The following is a 17,974-nucleotide window of genomic DNA, read 5'->3' as shown; positions in this document are numbered from 1 at the left end:
TAATATTACATGAGAAAATAGGTTGCAAATATGTAATAAAATTTTGTTTTATGAGGCACCGTTTTAAAGAAGAAATTAGTATTTTTCGTGAAATTATTGAAATACAGATGTGGAGCGTTAATTTTCTCAAAAACAAAGCCTCATATAAAAAGTATTTTAGTTTATATTTTAAATATATTTTCTCGTGCAGAATCAACACCTTCTCATATGTGCCACATACTGCGGAACACCTTGCGCAAAACCAATTTATAGTTATGTATTTTTAATGAAAAATAATTATATTTTGAGCATGTTTTCAGTTATTTTAATAATCTAATAATTAGCGATCATGGTCCACTCTTGTCATATGATTAGCACACTTTGAAACATTTAGAAATAATCTACCCCTATCGTGTGCGTTCTGTACTAATAAAAGAACAAATATGTAATATATTTCAAGATACTTTAGGTGAGATAATAAATTGTTAACATTTACTTTGCAGTAACATTGGCTTTTTATAAAACAGTATCTTTTTTACAAGTTATTAGCAAAATGGTTTTGCTTTTAGTGAACAGACACTTAAGAATTATACGCATTCATTCTCTAAAGAAACGAAACATCATTTCCATGCTTGCTTTTGCGCTTTCTGGGATGCTAGTTTCTTTGTGACATATGAAGAAATTACAAGCGCTACCAACACTATAACAATAAGATAATAATCAAAATCTTCTTTCAAAACATCGAATGTTTTAGACGGTGCCACACGTGTGTAGAACAAGTCTGTAAATATCGTAATAAATATCCCATTATTTGCATAAACGTGTATACGCTATTTGTATGTTATTAATTTTCACAATGAATCATAAATATCTAATTATTTTCAGATACTTACCGAGACCGTGTACAAAAACTAAGCAAGTACTTTCAAGGCCACTAGGACTAGTATGAATACCTGATACCCTAAACACGCTTTGATTATAATTGATTATTGTGTCCATATGAATAGGTATTTCAGGCATGTATGGTATAACACCTTCCTCGCGTACTTCTGGATTAATAGGCCTCCGTGGATCAACCATCATCCATGGTAACTCCAATATTCCACCATTGGCTAGGGCCACTATTAAATGTTAGGATCAAGTTGTAATTATAATCAATAGAATCTTAATGACTATACAATATCTAATTTACGGACCTATAATATGTTTGCTTGTGATACCCTTTTCGGTAATCGTTTCTCGCATTGATTCTACCGCGGCGGGGAAAATAAAAGCTTGCCTTTCTACGATCGGCAATTTAGTTGTGGCCAAAGATGAAAACACTGCAATAATTCAAGAACATTAAATCAATAATGGTTAATATAAATATAAATAAGATATCAGTGAAGAACAAATGTAATACCTGTGGTATTACTTTGTATTTTTCCTTCATAAAGTTCTAAACTAGCAACTTCTGTCCTACGACTTTTCTCGTTAAAGTAACTATACACTATCCAGTTTTCTGAATGCACAACATGGACTGGACCGCGAACTCTTTTATGCATAATTGAAAATATCATTGCTCCAGATACTACATCCAGTAAATAGAGATTAAGCGTATCTATAAATCAGAAATAATCGAAAAATTCATTATCATGCTCACTGAAATTTAAATCTGAGAGTTATATCATTTACTTACTTTTATGAGTGTATCCTACACCCTCTGTTACTATGGCAACTAAGTTAGGATTAATGTATTTATACAAAACTGATCTATCACTTAGAACTCTACCCTGGGAATGAACACGTTCTATTGGATCTTTTGATACAACGTGTGTTATTCTTTGGTTTTTCGGTGAAAGCAACAATTCCCACACTTTATGGACAATAAGTTCCTATAAAATGAAATTATAATCAGTCACATATATAAAATATTCAACTTAAACAAACAACATATTAAAAATTCTACCTGAGACGTGCTATACGAAAGTGAAAACCCAGATAATACCCCGGTTGTTGGATCAGTGGTAAATATGTACGTATTTTTACCAACTGACGCAGCAATTGGGGTTGCACTTTCAGGATATACGTGAGCCTTATGCCGCGTATCAAAAATCAATATGCTTCGCATGAAATCATCCGTTGTCGCGTGAAGTAACATGGATTGCTTTATTCTGTATCCTAATTTTATCAAACCATCCAAAGATTGGCCAGTAATTGGATTAAATACATATACAACCCCTTCTGATGTTTTCTGAAGTATTTAAAGAACAACATCGAAGTTAAAATTTAATTTAACGTATAGATAATATTATTACATACTTTGTCTTCTGCTAGTAGTGCACATTGTGGTGGGTGTGGGAAGTGCCTACTGCCACGTTGCACATACAAAGTCATTGCATTAGATCTTTTAGCAAAGCCTTGAATATTTGGTACCCTAAGATTCCAAATAATTTCACCTTTCCTAGTTTCAATACCATATAACTATGGACAAAATGAAATAATAACAATTAATATATCTGTAACATTAACTAATTAATAAATATCATTATTACTGGGTTTCATACCTTTCCTGGTGATGTAACAACAACAATCATTTTATGTAATCCAAATTTATCTCGTACTAAATCAGTACGTTGATTGGATTGTTGAGGTGTGAAGTTTAATATCAGTTGGAAAAATGCCTTTGCTTGTTTAAATTGAGAACTAACTCTCCTAAATATCATACTCAGCACATCCCCTGGTTATAACAAAAATATAAAATATGTTACTTGTATAACATTATATCTACAAAATGGGTTTTGTACACTACACTTATAAAAAACGAACAAAAACAAAAAAGTATGTACTCAATTGTAAAACTGGAATAGTAACAAATAACAAACAATTAAAACATGTTAATTAAATATCATAAAATCAATTAGACTTGATCAGATAACACATACAACAGCTGTGTTATATTATTTTCAACTATTCATGCATGATGCTAAAATAATCATATTCATAAGTTAAATTTAAATATATCCTTTGCAATTTATATCAGATAAGTCTATTTCAACTTACAAAACTTTTCAATACCATCATGCACATAATATATATTACAGCAATTTTCTTAAATAGCAAGGATAAAAATATTTACTAGTTTGTATTTAATTCGTTTATATTTTCTTGTGCCTCTAAAGAAAATTAACGTGCGCATAAGACTAATAAACAGCAGGAAGATAAAGTAATTTTCAAACCAGCCCTTGCTGCTCCACTACTTACATGAACTGTCTACATCAATACCTGCCAGCAGCCATTCACAAAAGAAATATAATTAATATAACTATCATTTGTTTTATTTACAAATAAATTACGGAAAATATGATTTAATTATCACTGTTATAATTAAATCACAATAATAAGCACCTTTGGTAATAGTACATAGAACGAAATATGTAATAGTATTTTGATTTTTATATTATTTCAATGTAAATATATTTTCTTTTAATTTGCATCAAATACCGTTTTACATTAAAATGAATTCCAATAAGTACGAGTTTCTGCTATACTTTAATAAGCAGAATAAAAATATATGTACGTATATATACTTACTCTCTTTTTGATCAAATTCTGTTTCAATTTCTTGATCCCTATCTGACATAGGTAATTCTATTATTTCCACAGCTACGATACTAGCAAGAGCTTCTTCTCTAGACCATACTAATTTATTATGTTGTAACAGCGAAACACTATGATCTTCTGAAGCTAACAAATGACGACAGGTTACGCCTTTTGCTTGTCGCGGACAAACTGAAGCCATAATTGTTGGCAATAATAAAGAATTATGTGCTAGACTAACAGATAAATTTGGCAAAGGTTTTGATGTTAATAGTTCTGTGGCACTAATTTCTGTTACCTGTAAACAGATCATTAAAAGTTATTAAAACTGATATTAAATACATTTTTATAGTTCAGTCAAAGCAAAACACTTACTCCATTTTTATATGTCGTTTCCAGTAGCACTTTCTCGTTATCGACTGAAACGATATAAAGCTTAGCATCTCCAGGTATATCTCTTTGAACGGGAACAGGTACTTCTCCAACCAGAAGAATTCGTTTCCTCTGATTATCATCTGCACTAATTGAAACAACAGGTTCTTCACCAAGTACTGATTCCAAATGGTATGGTCCTTGTGCACCAGCACCAAATATTGTATTTATTGTAACCGATTGAGGTTGAGAGTTTGTATCAAATAAATGTACTAGAAACGGTACAGCCAACGAACTATCTCCTTTTAAGCACACTAAATATGGAGCAGCTAACACACACCTAACAAGAAGTTATTAAAAAAAAAAATGAAATATCATTTATCAAATATTTATGTTAAAAGTTAATACAATAGATTACATACTCTGTTTCTTGAGTTATAAATGGTGCAGAAACTCGTCTGGTTTTCAATTTGTCCCCTGTTTTACTGTCATAAGATGTCACTTCAACACCACTATTATAAATTGGTAAAATATGATGTAATGTGCCATCTTTTATGTGCCATTTTACATCTTTGATTCTATGCAAAAAAAAAAAGAAATTGTATTAGTATTTTTTATTAACACTATTTTTATAAAAATATTACATTTACAAGGCATTTTATTAAAATTGATTGTGTATACCTTTATGTACAAAATATTTTATAAAATAATATAATCAAGAAATAAAACATTTTTTCGTATGAAACAATGTTTCTTTCAATATTTTATATTGTGTCATTCACTGTACACAGAATTTCGTAAAAAATATCTCATGTACAGTGAAACTTTTATCTATTATTTTTAAAGGGATTTATTGAACTAAATACCAAACGCGGAAAAATCATCGGTTTGGGAACATGCGAAGAACGATCAAACGAGATTTCACTGTATTAATATTCAAGAACTAGATTGAAATATAAATAAATTTAGTTTGTTACATCTTTGGCAAAAAATGTTTATTTCTTAAATTATATTTTGCATTAAAAAATATTTTGTATGTTTGTTTTACACTGGAATTAAGTTTTAAAGACAACATATTATAAAAATGACACCAAGTGTAATAATTTTTTAGGTGACATTATGTGACACTGTTGATTGTGCATTAAATAATATAAAGAAACCTGTTAGCACTGTACAATCCCAGTGTAGAAAATGATATAAATGGAGAGAAACGTCTGAAAACCAATAACATCAATTATATTTTATTATACTGTTTTATGAAAGCTCAATCTCTGTCACCACAAATATCATTCATACAGATAAATATATATTAAAACATTATCTTATAATGTTGAAAGTATTGGTTAAAATAATATATCATCATAATAGTATAAAAAACAAAGACTACTTATAAACAGTTTTAAAAAGTGATGATACTGACCTGTCAGGATTTTGTTCAGCTATTGGCCATTCATGAAGTATATGCCCGGTAGCTAAATCCCATGCACGTACAAGAGCTGGTACTCCTCCACTTACAGAAACAAGATCTCCATCTGTGACTCCACCTAATGCACGAATGTGGCCTGCACATCCTTTCTCTAATACACGTCTCCATAATATTTGTCCTAAATGAATCAACAAACATCTTGTATATCGATGGTGTGTAGCTTTTAAATTTTCATTACATATTTACAACACAAATGATTATGCTATATCATTATGATTGCATTCAATGAATAATTAAAATGTGATTATTTCTAATTAATGAGATGATAGGATAAACACTGCATGACTCTTAATTTTCTTGTCAATTCTTCAAAGTTCAATCTAGAACTGTACATTTTCCTTCACAATGTTGAGAAAGTAAGGGATTACAAGTTGCTATCATATATAATTATTTTTATATGTTAAAGTGTACAGCCCACCTGATTTAAGATTTAGCGCAGCAATAACGTTTTCTTCAGTAGCAACAATAATCTTTTTTGCGGCCGAGACAGTGTCAAAACTGGCGAATTTAATTTTACCAACGTAATTCTGTTTCCTGTAAGCATAACAATGAATCATTCATTTCGAATGGTTTAATAATTAATGCACTGTCAGACGATGAAAACACGTTGCATTATTTAAGAAATTCAGCATCACAATCAACATTGGTTGAAGGATTAGAAGTAATTTACCAGTCAAATTTTCCAACTTGATCTTCGTAGAGACATAGAGATAAATTAAACAGTCCGAATAGTACGATAAGGTATTGTAATATTTGAACATCAGTTAAAAACCGGTTGATATTCCCTCTAAAACTCCATACGAATAGAGCCATGACGATAACTTGAGAACGTATCAATCCATCCGCTTACACAAATTGTCTTCGCACCTGACGTATAACCATTGGTAATGTAACTTAGTGATGGTCACTTCGCGTAGAATTTGTGGATAATCCACTAAAATGAATAAATGCATGGATATTTTAATATTTATAACATTTTAGTAACAACGATTAACTATAAAGCTTTTTGTAAAGGTATAGAATATCTTGGTCTATCTCTTTACCTATTAAACTTTCAAAACTATGCTATGTGTACTTATACACATACTACAACTTCATAATTTTTGTAAAACAATATGCGATTTTAATAAGATCTAAACAACCATATGAACATATATTAATTGGAAAATTGAAATAAATAGTAAAAAGTAAATGCAAACAAAGCGAAAAAACAAAAACAGGATCAGAATTACGTCCTCTGTAAGAAAATCTCAATCATTAAAATCAGTTCATATTTGTCTTCATTTCCCATTTCCCAGTTTGTCTTCAATTGTACTTATATACAAAATGACTATTTGAGCATAACTTGCGAGAAAGCTGGAAAAAGCAATAAACCAAAGACGTAATCTGTTATCGAATTCTAGAACTAAAATTATGAAACGCATTCATACTATATACAATTACTGTATACCGCAGTTGACCGCAGTTCACCAGAGTCCATAACTGCGACGCGCAGGTTGGAAGATGGTGGGGGAAAGCAGTGAGTTCTCTGCTAATCGCTTTCCACTTCGTTTGGGAGTATCGCCAATCAGGGCGAAGATGCGTACTGGAGATGCGCAAAGAACGAAAACTGGCCTTTTCGCAGTTATGGACTCTGGTGAACTGCGGTATCCATATAACTAATATGCATTTGGACACTATGCGTCTCTATAGTTGATTGCTTTGAACTTTGAAGTCCAGTCTGCGATGAAAGATCAAAACTAATTTATACGGTATTAAAAAATTGAATACGTACTTTAGATATGTTCATCCAAACCGGGTATCTAAGTTACTGTGTTGTTATCCAAGTATTTATAACTTTTAGGATAATTTCTGTTTAAACGTTTGATTAACTGTTTACAAAACGATTAATTATATTTATTCAAACATCTTTATTTCTATGTAAAAATACCATTAAATCAATATTTTCTGGTAACAAGTAGCTACAATTAGAACTAACAATATTTCCAGCTGTTGAAATTGCATGTTCAGAACTGATAGATGTAGCAGGAATACTTAAATACATTTTAGCAAGTTTTGCTAATCTGGGATATTTGTTTTCATGCATTTTCCACCACACTAAAGGACATAAATTATGATTTATTTGAGTTTCTAACAAATATGTTTGAAACTCTGAATTACTTCCACTACTAGGATTTACAGCTTGAAATATGAAATCCAATGCACTTGAAAAAGGATCAACATTTTGAAAATTTTTAATGTCTGGAATTGAAATGTTTTCCATCATGTCACGAATGGAGGTTTTAATTATATTCTTTACCTCATTGCTCTCAAATGACAACTCTTTGCTCCTTGGATCAAGAAAAGAAGCAATACGATGAACTGTTTCAAAATGTGAATTTAAGTTAAATCTATTAATAAGAGAGGTTTTCAAAATATTTTTGAAGTGTTTGGTTTCAGCTGTTTCAAAATCATTACTTTCCAGATGGTTATTAATAAGCCCATGAATAACAGGACATACTAAAGAAATAGTTACACTTCTTTCAAAGCATAATGCTGTAATTGCTACTTGTAAAGGTTTGAGAGCCACAATAATATCACTCATAGTTGACCACTGCTGTTCAGACATTTCTAGTTTTAATGCAATATTTAATTTGGTAATATTTCTGTCTGCTAAAACAGAAACAATTGCATTTTTCTTGCATACAAGTTGTTCGCACATATAGTAACTAGAGCTCCACCTCATAGGACAAGTTTGTATTAATTCTTGTTCACCTAAGTTTAAGTGTTTTTGTTTTTCTGTTAAAGAAGAAGTAGCTACATTGGAGTGACGAAAATATTGTACAATTTTGCTGCCTTTTTGTATTACTTCTTTGTAGTTATCAACTGAATTCAAAGCATCTTCCACGCACAATTGCAATGTGTGTGCAGCACATGAAATGTTGTATCTCACACCAATTAATGAATTTGCAGCCTTACTTACATTATATGCATTATCGTGGACTAAACTATTTACTTTACTACTTAAATGCCATTCTTCTTTAATTATATTAAACATACTGGTTAAATTTTCATCTGTATAATGATCTTCCATTGGCTGTGTACAAAGCGTATAATTTTTAATAATCCACTTATCATCTATAAATTGTGCAGCCATGGAAATATATGAATCTTGTGATTTTGAGGACCATCCATCGCTGGTAATAGCTATATCAGATGCCATAGAAAGCTCTTCTTCTATTTTCATACGTTTCTCATTGTATAAAAGTTGCAATCGATGCATAATACTTTCAGGAGAAGGACAGTGGTATCCAGGTTCTAATATAGTCATAAATTGTTTAAATCCTTCGCTACTGCAAAAAGAAATAGGCATCATATTTAAGAAAATCATGTGAGCAAGTGCTTCTGATATTTGCTCTTGTCGATCCGAGCTATACGACAAATCCATTTTCTGTAGCAGCGGACGAGAACAGCCTTCTTCATTTTTAGGCAACAGTTCTAATGCCGACGAATCCTTACTATCCATATCAAAACCTTCGGTAGGCGAAGTAAAGAATGTTTCACGGTGCTTGCCCCGTAAATGCTTCATTATAGCTGACGTTGATCCATTATAAGATAACGTACGGTCACATATAGTGCACTTAACAAATTTTCCATCTTCTGATGGAATACTATACATCCACACTAAACTCCTACGTAAGGCCATTGTTAATACGAACTATGTAAGTTCGTAACAAATAATAAAGAATAATATTGTATAGTCAATGAAAATGATACAATGAACTTGTAAAATTGAGCAAACATCAAAATATACGTGTTCTAAATGTCAAAATAGAAATAAGAGAAGGTGAGGAATTAAAGTTTCGTAGAATAATTGGTTTGGAATTGATTCTTCCTCAGATTCTACAAGACGTATCGGTTGTTACAATGGAGTTATAACGCGGTTGCTACCTTCTTACTATACCCGATACATAATGAGTAACGGTGTGCGGGTACCCGGGATTACGAGTTCGGGTCGAGTCGGCAAAAGTCGGCCGGGCTCGGGCGGATACCCGTTCGAACATTCGTACGAATGTTCATGTCGGATGGCGCGCAACTTCGGTTATATAAGCCCAAGACCTCGGGTATTCAAGAGTTGCACAACAGCTCGGTAGTTGGTTTTTTGTCAGATTTGCTTTCATAATATTTGTTCAAATATTATTCACTTAGACATTGATACAGTCGGATCATCATTCTTATAAAAACTTTTACAAAACCCACAATTTTATTTATCCCTTTCTGTGTTTGCAACCCATGTATTTGATCATTAAATTCTAATGAATAAAGGATTTTAATAAGTTGTAGAAAGCTCTTGATATGTTCGAGTACCCTACGACATACTATTTTTCTTCGAGTTGTTTGAAGATATCGGATTCTGCGACCCTCGTGTCGTTACTTGAGTTTCTATTGGATGCCCGTAATTTATATTACCACGCCGGAGAAAAGTTGCACGCGGTCCCACCACCGATAAGAAGCCATTTTTCATTTTGTCTACACGGGAACCGATGAAAGCCAGTCGACTGGAAGTGTGACAATAAAAAAAGGGTCGCCCTTCAAGACTTTGCACCTCCGACCATTCAACCGTGGAGGGTTAAGACTCGTTTCCTGAGACTTAATTTCGTTGTACCCCCGTCGACACTTATTCTTATTATTTTTTCCTTTGCCCCGTAAATCATCAATTTCCTTTATTAACCGCATTCTTGATTACAAGAAAAACCCTTCGAATTTCTCCAAAGATATTTTCGCGAAACCATAACGGCGGCGTGTTATCAACTAACATAAATTCCGATAGAAATGATCTGGAAGAAATAAATGGGTTGATAAAATTCAATGATACCTTCAGAAAAAAAGAAACGTTTTCGACTATCCTATCTACTCTGTTCTGAATAATACTGAGATTATATTAATAAATTGAAGCATTGTATCGAAAAATTAATTTTCAATGTTTAATGATCCATGTTGTAGTGTGCCGTACTGGATACGGCTATTTCTACCGCGACGGTCAGCGTGTTAAGGGGAGAACCCTAATCGATGAGCGCTAATTCATATGAATGATCGGGCTTTTACGAAAACAGAACAGGGGATCTATTTGAAATTTTGAGAGTAGTTTTTTATATCCATACATATAACAAAAAACTATTCAAAAAAAGGTCATTTAAAGAGGTAATTAAAGATAATTTACAAGGTGTTTTGTAGTTTCGTCCAACAGTATAGGAAAACGGATGAAATCCTTTGCATCGGATTCTACGTAGAACGCCAATATGTGTAATTTTTTTCTAGTTTCGAGCCAGCTTAATGGGTACACATTGCCGTCGTGACAGAATAATAACGATTCTTTTGCGGCCGTTTTAACGGGCATGAAAATCGTGGCGACCGATAGCTGGTGTGTTTTCGTCCGATACCGATTCCATCTGGCTGCTGATTCCCAATCTCAATAAAGCCAGTAATAGACCAGTTACAAGCTAACAGGCTCCCATCCCCATCAACCGACCGACCGACCGGACCGACCGACCGGTTTCCCTCTTCTATCCCTCTACCACCCTCGATATATTTGGCCGACGCAGCTTAACCCAGGGGATGGTTCCATGCGGTGGACTTGAAGCGCGTTCGAGCGTGAAAACTCGCCTGAAAAATGCGATGCACCGCGGTGAATTTGTAAAACGGTCTCGTGGAAAAGCGAGAAACGGGAAAAGCTACAGAGTGTGCAGAGCAGCTACCTTTTTATTCGGAAATTATCGACCCTGTCTTGGCGTCGGACGGTGGACGTGAGTGGTTTTGTCTCCGCAGATTCAGCCGACTGAAACGTGAATTTTTGCTCGGGCGATGGTCCAACGATGTTGCGACTCTCCCCTAACGAATTCTCTTCTCTTCTTCGCGCTCTGATTGCTCGAGGAATTTTCGACAATGCGACGGATTGTATGATTCTCCTTGATTCGAATCAACGTAATCGAGAGTACCTGAGGTGAAATTTAAATTCTAATTTGGAACCAACAATTGTAGATTAAGTGTTAGGAGTCAGATGTGAAATTTCAGCGCTGGTATTCGCGTAGAAATTAAAATGTAATTACGACGTTCGGATGTTATTTATGTTACGACTCGAACCAAATTTTCCTCTCTAGATATTTCATGTTACATTCCAGATTTTTATCAATCGTGAAATACCATCGTATTGTTTTTGAAATGAATTTTTGTACGCTATTATCGTGCGGTAGTTACGTATGACTGGCGGCTATATCGAATCGGAAAAGAGCAGAATAGTTTCCGTTCTGCTGCTATCTTTGTATTCGACTCCCATCAGCAACGAACTACTGTCTCGGATATTATTTTCCTTTATTGCTTTATTTCCCCTCGCAACTGTACGCATTCTTTCATCAAATATAATTCAAAGCTATTAGGTCTATGCAAAAGTTTCCGTCCCTTCTTTTGCGAAGAATGCACATTTATTTTTCATTATCTTTCTTCATAAACGGGCAACAGTCATCCTTTGACACAGTGTAATATGATCTAAGATCTAAGAAATAATCTTCAGTTACTTAAAAAAAAAAAAAAAACTAAGAAATTTAGTTATAGATCTCTTATTTTTATATTTAAATCTTTTTTTATGTTTAAAAATAAATCAGTTCAAATATTTGTTCTTTTCTCCCAAATCGTTCTTATAAAACTTGTTTCCGTGTCAATCGAGATTGGAATTTCGCACGTGTTGTTCCTGCTGAAGGTTTCACGAGCTAAATAATATATGTTTATCTGCTCCTGATAGCATCGCACCCTAGAGTCCTTCCGACGTAATCCCGTGGCGTAACTTTTTACCCCTCCGTGTTCGAGCGGCTGACACACGTGCAGGATGTTATACGTGGAATACTTAACGTTATAAAACCCTAGCAGAGTGATGTCCTTATAGAAGATTGTGCGACACAAAACGAACAGCCGCGATATAAAAATCTCCCTTGTACTTTCCACGATTTCCCACGTCTTTTCCTACTATTCCCCATTGAAACATCCTTCGCGGGGACGCCATTTTCAGTCGATAGAACGAAATTTATCGAACGGCGTAACAGCCATTTCGGAAACTAAGTTTTAATGGTGTTTTGAAGAATGGAAAAAGGCTTAAGGGTCAACAGAGGAGTAACGGTTCAAGTTTGAATCGATCTTGAGAGCCTTGCGTATGCGGGGAAACCGAGAAACTTCCGGTATTCAGCTAGCAAAGACACCTGCTTAAAATGGAAGCAAAGACCGGTAGGAGATCATGGAAATGGCTTTATAATGACTCTTACAGCCCCTGTTCTGCAAAGCAACTCGAACCTGACACAGCAGGCGCTGGACCTGTTAGTCCAGAGCTGAGCCGAGTGCAGAATAGCTTTGGTCATCATCGCGGGGTCATATAATACCCTCGATTACTCTTGATCACAGAGGGTGGGTTTTCGCGGTCCCCGGCGTGTTCGGGCCTATATACAACACGGAGAGGGATTCGTGTAGATCGGGGGGTGGAGGTCTAACAGTATTTTAGTGTCCGGTATTGGTCCCGAGAGACTGGAACACCAAATTCGCTCTGTACAGCGGAACGACGAGGAACGACGTGAAAGGTGAGGCGGTAATGAATTGGGCGGTGTGGAGTTACGTTGTGAATGAAAGTCGTCCGGGAAATATCGAGCAGTCGATACCAGCTCGAAAGGGTTTTCAAAGAAGAGAAATCGTACGTCTGGATTTTGTCTTAACCGTTAGATATATATCGAGGGGAAAAAGGGGTAAGTTGGAGTGCTCGGAGAATGTGCATAATCTAAATTCTAGGTTCAGTAGAAATTTATGTTTAACGTAAGACGAGAAGCAAATAAATCCTCCGTATTCTAACGTAGAAGCATGCAATAAATTTCAGACATAGATTCCGCAATTTTGGACGCATATTACCAGACATTTTCGCACGTTGCCGTGTAGTATCGCTTGAAACATAGCGACGAAAACATAACGCGATAGTTGCTTGTAAAAGAATATAATAAAGAGGATATTTTATTTTACCCAAAATAATGTTTCTGTATTTAATGCAACAATTGATTGAGTTATGGTCAGCATGAAAGCTGTAATTCAACAAAGTGATTAAGTAACGAAGCCGGCCATTATACGATATTAATTTCGTTCCGAGTGGGGCGGTAATTTGGTTACGGAATTTCAACCAACCCTATGTGCATACAATTAAATTACTTTTACTAATGAAATTAGTATATAATGTAGATAACAAAGATATTCTATCATTTTTCAATTCTACTTTCTTACAATTGCTTAAAGAAATATTTATTTCACACATTTTGTCCCAGGATGTACCAGAAATAAATGGACGATCTTTTAAATAAGACCTCATCTAATGGTGGCGTTACTTTTGAAGGCTCACGATGCGATTACCAAACTAATCCAAAACAATCATTAATTCTCGTGGCGAAGTATTTCGATAGGACGTCTTGAGGGTCGAGAATCGTGACACCCCTTAAAAGGCGAGCCATCGTTATGCCTGACTCGGTTGGTGCTAAGAAGATTCTTCTAACTAGCGAATGTAATCTCCGAGAGCTAACTCATCGGACCCTTAATTCGAGGAAATCAACCCCGTACCATCATTTCAAGAAATGAAGACAAATGCGAAAGGCCTGTCACAGTTGACTGTCGTTTCGAGCGTACTCGAGTCATGAAAATACTTCGAATAAGCACAATAGAATGAAAGTAGAATAGAAGTATCACTTTTAACGACTTCTACTTTACCAGGATCGTTTGTGCTATCTCTCCTCGCGCCAACAATAAGATTCTTCGTAGAAAGTTCGTAGAATAGAAGAAGCCTGGATGGTTGTTGCAATAGGCGGAAATACAGGCGCGTATTTGTTGAGTTTCGAGTGCGAACTTGGTGCGGTTTCAAAAGTCCGTCGTGCGAGTTGCTGCTTTCCTCGAGCCCTCACGCGAGACCGCGTTTACTCAGCCCGGTCACGTACGCGAAGCCGGTTGTTTTGGGGAAACTCGGCAGGTTGCGTGGGTGGTCGTAGAATTTAACCAAGGACAGAGACAGGGCTATAAAGAGACGAAGAAACGCAGCTGGAACATTTTCAGGGAAATGGCAAATTGTAAGATTCAAATTATAGAACTGATTCAAAGTACACAACGCGATATTCCAAGCACGTACACTCTGCCGCAAAAGTAAATCTCTCTCGATTTTTGATATTTCCCTTTGGAAACGATGCTGCGTATATAAAAATTGTATTATATCTTTCTTTCTTCTCCCGCTTTAGGGATGTTCGGTTGTTACGGGTGCCCTGGTCGACCCCTCGGATGGCGAAAGAACTGGTCGAGAGGCGGCGACGACCCTACCAGGAGGAAATGCACGTCGAGGATGTAATCTTCGGGCTTTCCGAGGGTGGAAACCGACACCTCGACATTCCACTTTGGAACACGGCGACTCGCGAAATGACGAATGCCAAGCGGAACGCACCTGCTACCCGGCAAGGAAATCGAGGCGAACGAATTCGTTGAAAGATCGAGGGTTGGAGAAAATGCAGGAGGCGAAAGCACTGTGTCTCCGCGAAAAGATTTAAGATTCTACAAGGGGACCGATAGATCTGCAACGTGAAAGAAGAAATTCGCGTTCCTTGAAAATCTCACTTTACATCGGAATATAATATAAATCATTATTAGACTTTTAGATTCGTATTTAGCGGACGAAAATATCTATGACAAAGGGGAGAGTTAAAATTTCTAGGACAGCATCATTTTTCAACCGTCGCGTCTGTTTGTTTCCCACAATGTATGCGGTAATGGTAGAAAAGTTTCGTGGATCATCCATTTACCGAGCATGATGTATCATCACCGTAGAAAGATTGCTTTTCTTGATTGAGGGGATAATGTTTTCCGCGCGTAACTCAATTATCGGGCAAAACGAGCCGACGGTTCGTCCGTGAAAAGTACGCGCACCGGATGCGTGGGAAAAATGGTCCCAACAACCATGCATCATTTCGCAGTGCAACGATAACGTATACGGTTCAGGACACTTGATTAAATGCAGTGATGCTTTTCTTATATTATTTTCTTCTGATTTTTAAACTATTATGTATATTACCTTTAGTGCTGTTTCTTTTTTTTTTGAATAATTTTCATTAAAAAATTTTGCAAATATAAATTTTGTCATTTATTATATATTATTATAAATTTTTATATAACGATTAAATTGAAGGTTTTGACAACGAAAAGATAATTACACAGCCATTGAATATCTCTAGAGCCCTCCGTCTTAAAATAGGCTCTCTCCGTAGTCCGCCATCCGAAGATTAATACAAAGCAACTTAACAAATAAGAAGTAGTGATCAATAAAATTGGAATCATTTATAGCCTCGAACAGTTCAGCCGTATTACTTTAATTAAGAGAAGGAGAGGAACGTTCGTTTGTATTAATAACATCAAAGCGGTGTTTTAAATGTGGAGACGTAGTAACCGAGTAAATATTTTAACGATGCAGCAGCTTTCAATCAATCGAGTTTTGCAAATCAACCAGTGCCAGCGTGTTTCTCGTGCAAACAGACTCGATAAAATATTCTCGATTGGCCGGTTCGCGTTTGAAATAAAATTCAACTACGTCGAGAGTTGAAAACTGATCGATCAGGATTGCTGTGCAATAAGGGAAGGCAGGAAGAACGATGAGCGGTATTAAAAGTCAATATTTAATCCGGAATAAATCGTAACGCGTGCCATCGACACGAGCTACCAAAGAGGATTAACTATGTAGCTTCAGGCTGAAAGGAACAGTAAAAGACGCGCGTTGTATTGGATCGTTCCGAAAGTTCAAGTCCGTAAGAATAACATAGGGTGTCTTGAGGGGAGTTTTATAAATTTCCCGCCGTACAGGGAGGGATGTCGTTATACTTCAAGTATTTTTGAAAAGTCTTCGTATACATACACGTTGAACTTGATCCCATCCCTACTTGGCAGAATGCAAAAGCCGTGAGGCAAGTACAATGAAAGTACCATTTGCTGTAGCAGACGCGGTACTCACCCTCGCGAATGGTGCGTGCCTCGAATATAATTTATTACTACTAGAATTTTCTGGGGTTCCGTGGACCCTCTGGTTGAAACGGTGTGTAGTGACAACCCTTAAAGCTCCGCCGGTCGCTACGAGCAGTGTAACTTTTATCCTCTGTTCTGGTTGCACGCCGTTTGTGCGAACGCTGTACAAGCCCCTAATGGTTCGTATTTTATCGCGTTCCTATTGTCGTTCAGCCGGGACAATGCTCTTGATTAGGGCTACCGTTGCCGTTCATCGAAATCATCTCCGAATCTCATTCACAAATATCGTTTGCCTTTCGCGCCGTGAAAATCTGCATTCGTAAAGCCTTGTTTTTCTCCCATTTACTTATACGATCGTACTGTGAAAATTTGTATAATTTATAAAAATATTAAGTACACTGTAGCGAGTGTACTCGCTTTCCATCGAATAAAAAGCTGAGATTTCTCTTTCTTTCGCTTCAATTTCTCGCCGTTTCGTTTCATTTCACGAATAAAGCTATGACGGGAGAATCATCAGATATAAAACTGCTCGACAAAGAGTTTCTCTGCCGGGGGTCCCGACGGCGGAACAAAAATTGCGAACAAACATGCATAGTTGGCTGCTCTATCAGCTGAAATGAAAAGCATCCCGCAGCTAGAACGAACAGCGTACGGCGAGATAAAATCTACAAATTTGATACAACTGCAACGTTGGAAGAGTATATAGTTTGTCGCATGGAGAGATGTATTCTTTTCGAAATTTACCGTGCTTGTTTAGCCGGAATTAACGAGTACAATGTCGCCTTCCTAGATTACTCCTGTCACGAATTTTGTTCGCGATATCTTTAGACTGTATTAGCTCGACTCATGCGTCCCGCGGGAGCAGTTTTCCTGGAAGTTTCATCCAAGTTTGGATCCTGTTATACCCCTTTCTCTTGTCTGTCCGACACGAGTGTTGGCACTGGCGGAGCTCAGAACGACCAACAAACCTCGCGATATCCTATCCCCTTGCGATTATCCTTCTGCGCGAGAAGTTAACGCGTTCTACCAATTTCAACGACTTCGCAATTAACCGGTTTAGAGAACACGCTTGGCAATTTTCTTCCATTTCCTTGCTTCGTCCTATCGATCTATAAAATCAATTGTAAACGAATCTGCTTGAAATTAATTTTCTTGCATATTTCTTTACAATCACTTTCATCTAAATGTCTATAGGAGGAGTTCCCCTAGTACCGGACGGCACCTAGTATCGGACATTAGCTATATCTAAAAGAACTGAAATGTGACAAAATTGTTTCAACCGTCCAAACAAAGGAGAGGATAAAACAAACGTTTGACGGTTGAAACAATTTTGTCGGAATTCAGTTCTTTTAGATACAGCTAATGTCCGATACTAGGTGCCGTCCGGTATTAGGGGAACTCCCCCTACGAGTAATTGCATCAACAATTACCGTAATTGACGTGTAACTTGAACGCAGAATGATTATCTTTGGTATCGTTTCGACTAGTGTTTGTAAACGCGGTTGCTAGTAAACG

The 17,974-nt window shown here is 35.9% G+C and overlaps 2 protein-coding genes and 1 long non-coding RNA gene across 4 annotated transcripts; 1 reads left to right on the top strand and 2 right to left on the bottom strand.

The window, feature by feature from the left end:
• Nucleotides 1-475: 475 nt before the first annotated feature.
• LOC114876749 (ER membrane protein complex subunit 1) lies at nt 476-6,551 on the bottom strand. Of its 2 annotated transcripts, XM_029188542.2 has the most exons (16): nt 6,460-6,546; nt 6,087-6,350; nt 5,835-5,950; nt 5,351-5,534; nt 4,353-4,508; nt 3,934-4,270; nt 3,553-3,856; nt 3,223-3,243; nt 2,526-2,698; nt 2,281-2,442; nt 1,928-2,212; nt 1,658-1,853; nt 1,382-1,579; nt 1,176-1,301; nt 873-1,100; nt 476-760 (listed from the first exon to the last, which is right to left on the bottom strand). In XM_029188542.2, exons 2-16 carry the CDS (start codon nt 6,227-6,229, stop codon nt 600-602), a joined length of 2,790 nt encoding a protein of 929 aa, XP_029044375.2. In that variant the 5' UTR covers nt 6,230-6,350; nt 6,460-6,546; the 3' UTR covers nt 476-599. The 2 variants fall into 2 exon arrangements, with proteins under 2 accessions (XP_029044375.2, XP_029044376.2); XM_029188543.2 differs by lacking the exon at nt 3,223-3,243 and having other exon boundaries at nt 6,460-6,551.
• Nucleotides 6,552-7,028: 477 nt separating this feature from the next.
• LOC114876752 lies at nt 7,029-15,518 on the top strand. The gene is made up of 3 exons (XR_003789451.2): nt 7,029-7,167; nt 9,296-14,529; nt 14,695-15,518. It is a non-coding gene; the product is annotated as an uncharacterized LOC114876752 (long non-coding RNA).
• On the bottom strand, nt 7,216-9,297 carry LOC114876751 (E3 SUMO-protein ligase ZBED1-like). The gene has a single exon (XM_029188547.2). It carries the CDS (start codon nt 9,099-9,101, stop codon nt 7,317-7,319), a length of 1,785 nt encoding a protein of 594 aa, XP_029044380.1. The 5' UTR covers nt 9,102-9,297; the 3' UTR covers nt 7,216-7,316.
• Nucleotides 15,519-17,974: the final 2,456 nt, after the last annotated feature.

Source organism: Osmia bicornis, chromosome 3, assembly GCF_907164935.1.
Source record: "Osmia bicornis bicornis chromosome 3, iOsmBic2.1, whole genome shotgun sequence".
Taxonomy (NCBI): domain Eukaryota; kingdom Metazoa; phylum Arthropoda; class Insecta; order Hymenoptera; family Megachilidae; genus Osmia; species Osmia bicornis.
Note: the sequence above shows the minus strand (reverse complement) of the source record. Positions and strands in the feature narration are given on the sequence as shown.

Coding starts and splice junctions, on each gene's coding strand:
- LOC114876749 (XM_029188542.2), bottom strand. CDS start 6,229: ATGGCTCTATTCGTATGGAGTTTTAGAGGGAATATCAACCGGTTTTTA. Junction 2,213..2,280: donor CACTACTAGCAGAAGACAAA/GTATGTAATAAT, acceptor TAAATACTTCAG/AAAACATCAGAAGGGGTTGT. Junction 1,854..1,927: donor TTTCGTATAGCACGTCTCAG/GTAGAATTTTTA, acceptor TTCATTTTATAG/GAACTTATTGTCCATAAAGT.
- LOC114876751 (XM_029188547.2), bottom strand. CDS start 9,101: ATGGCCTTACGTAGGAGTTTAGTGTGGATGTATAGTATTCCATCAGAA.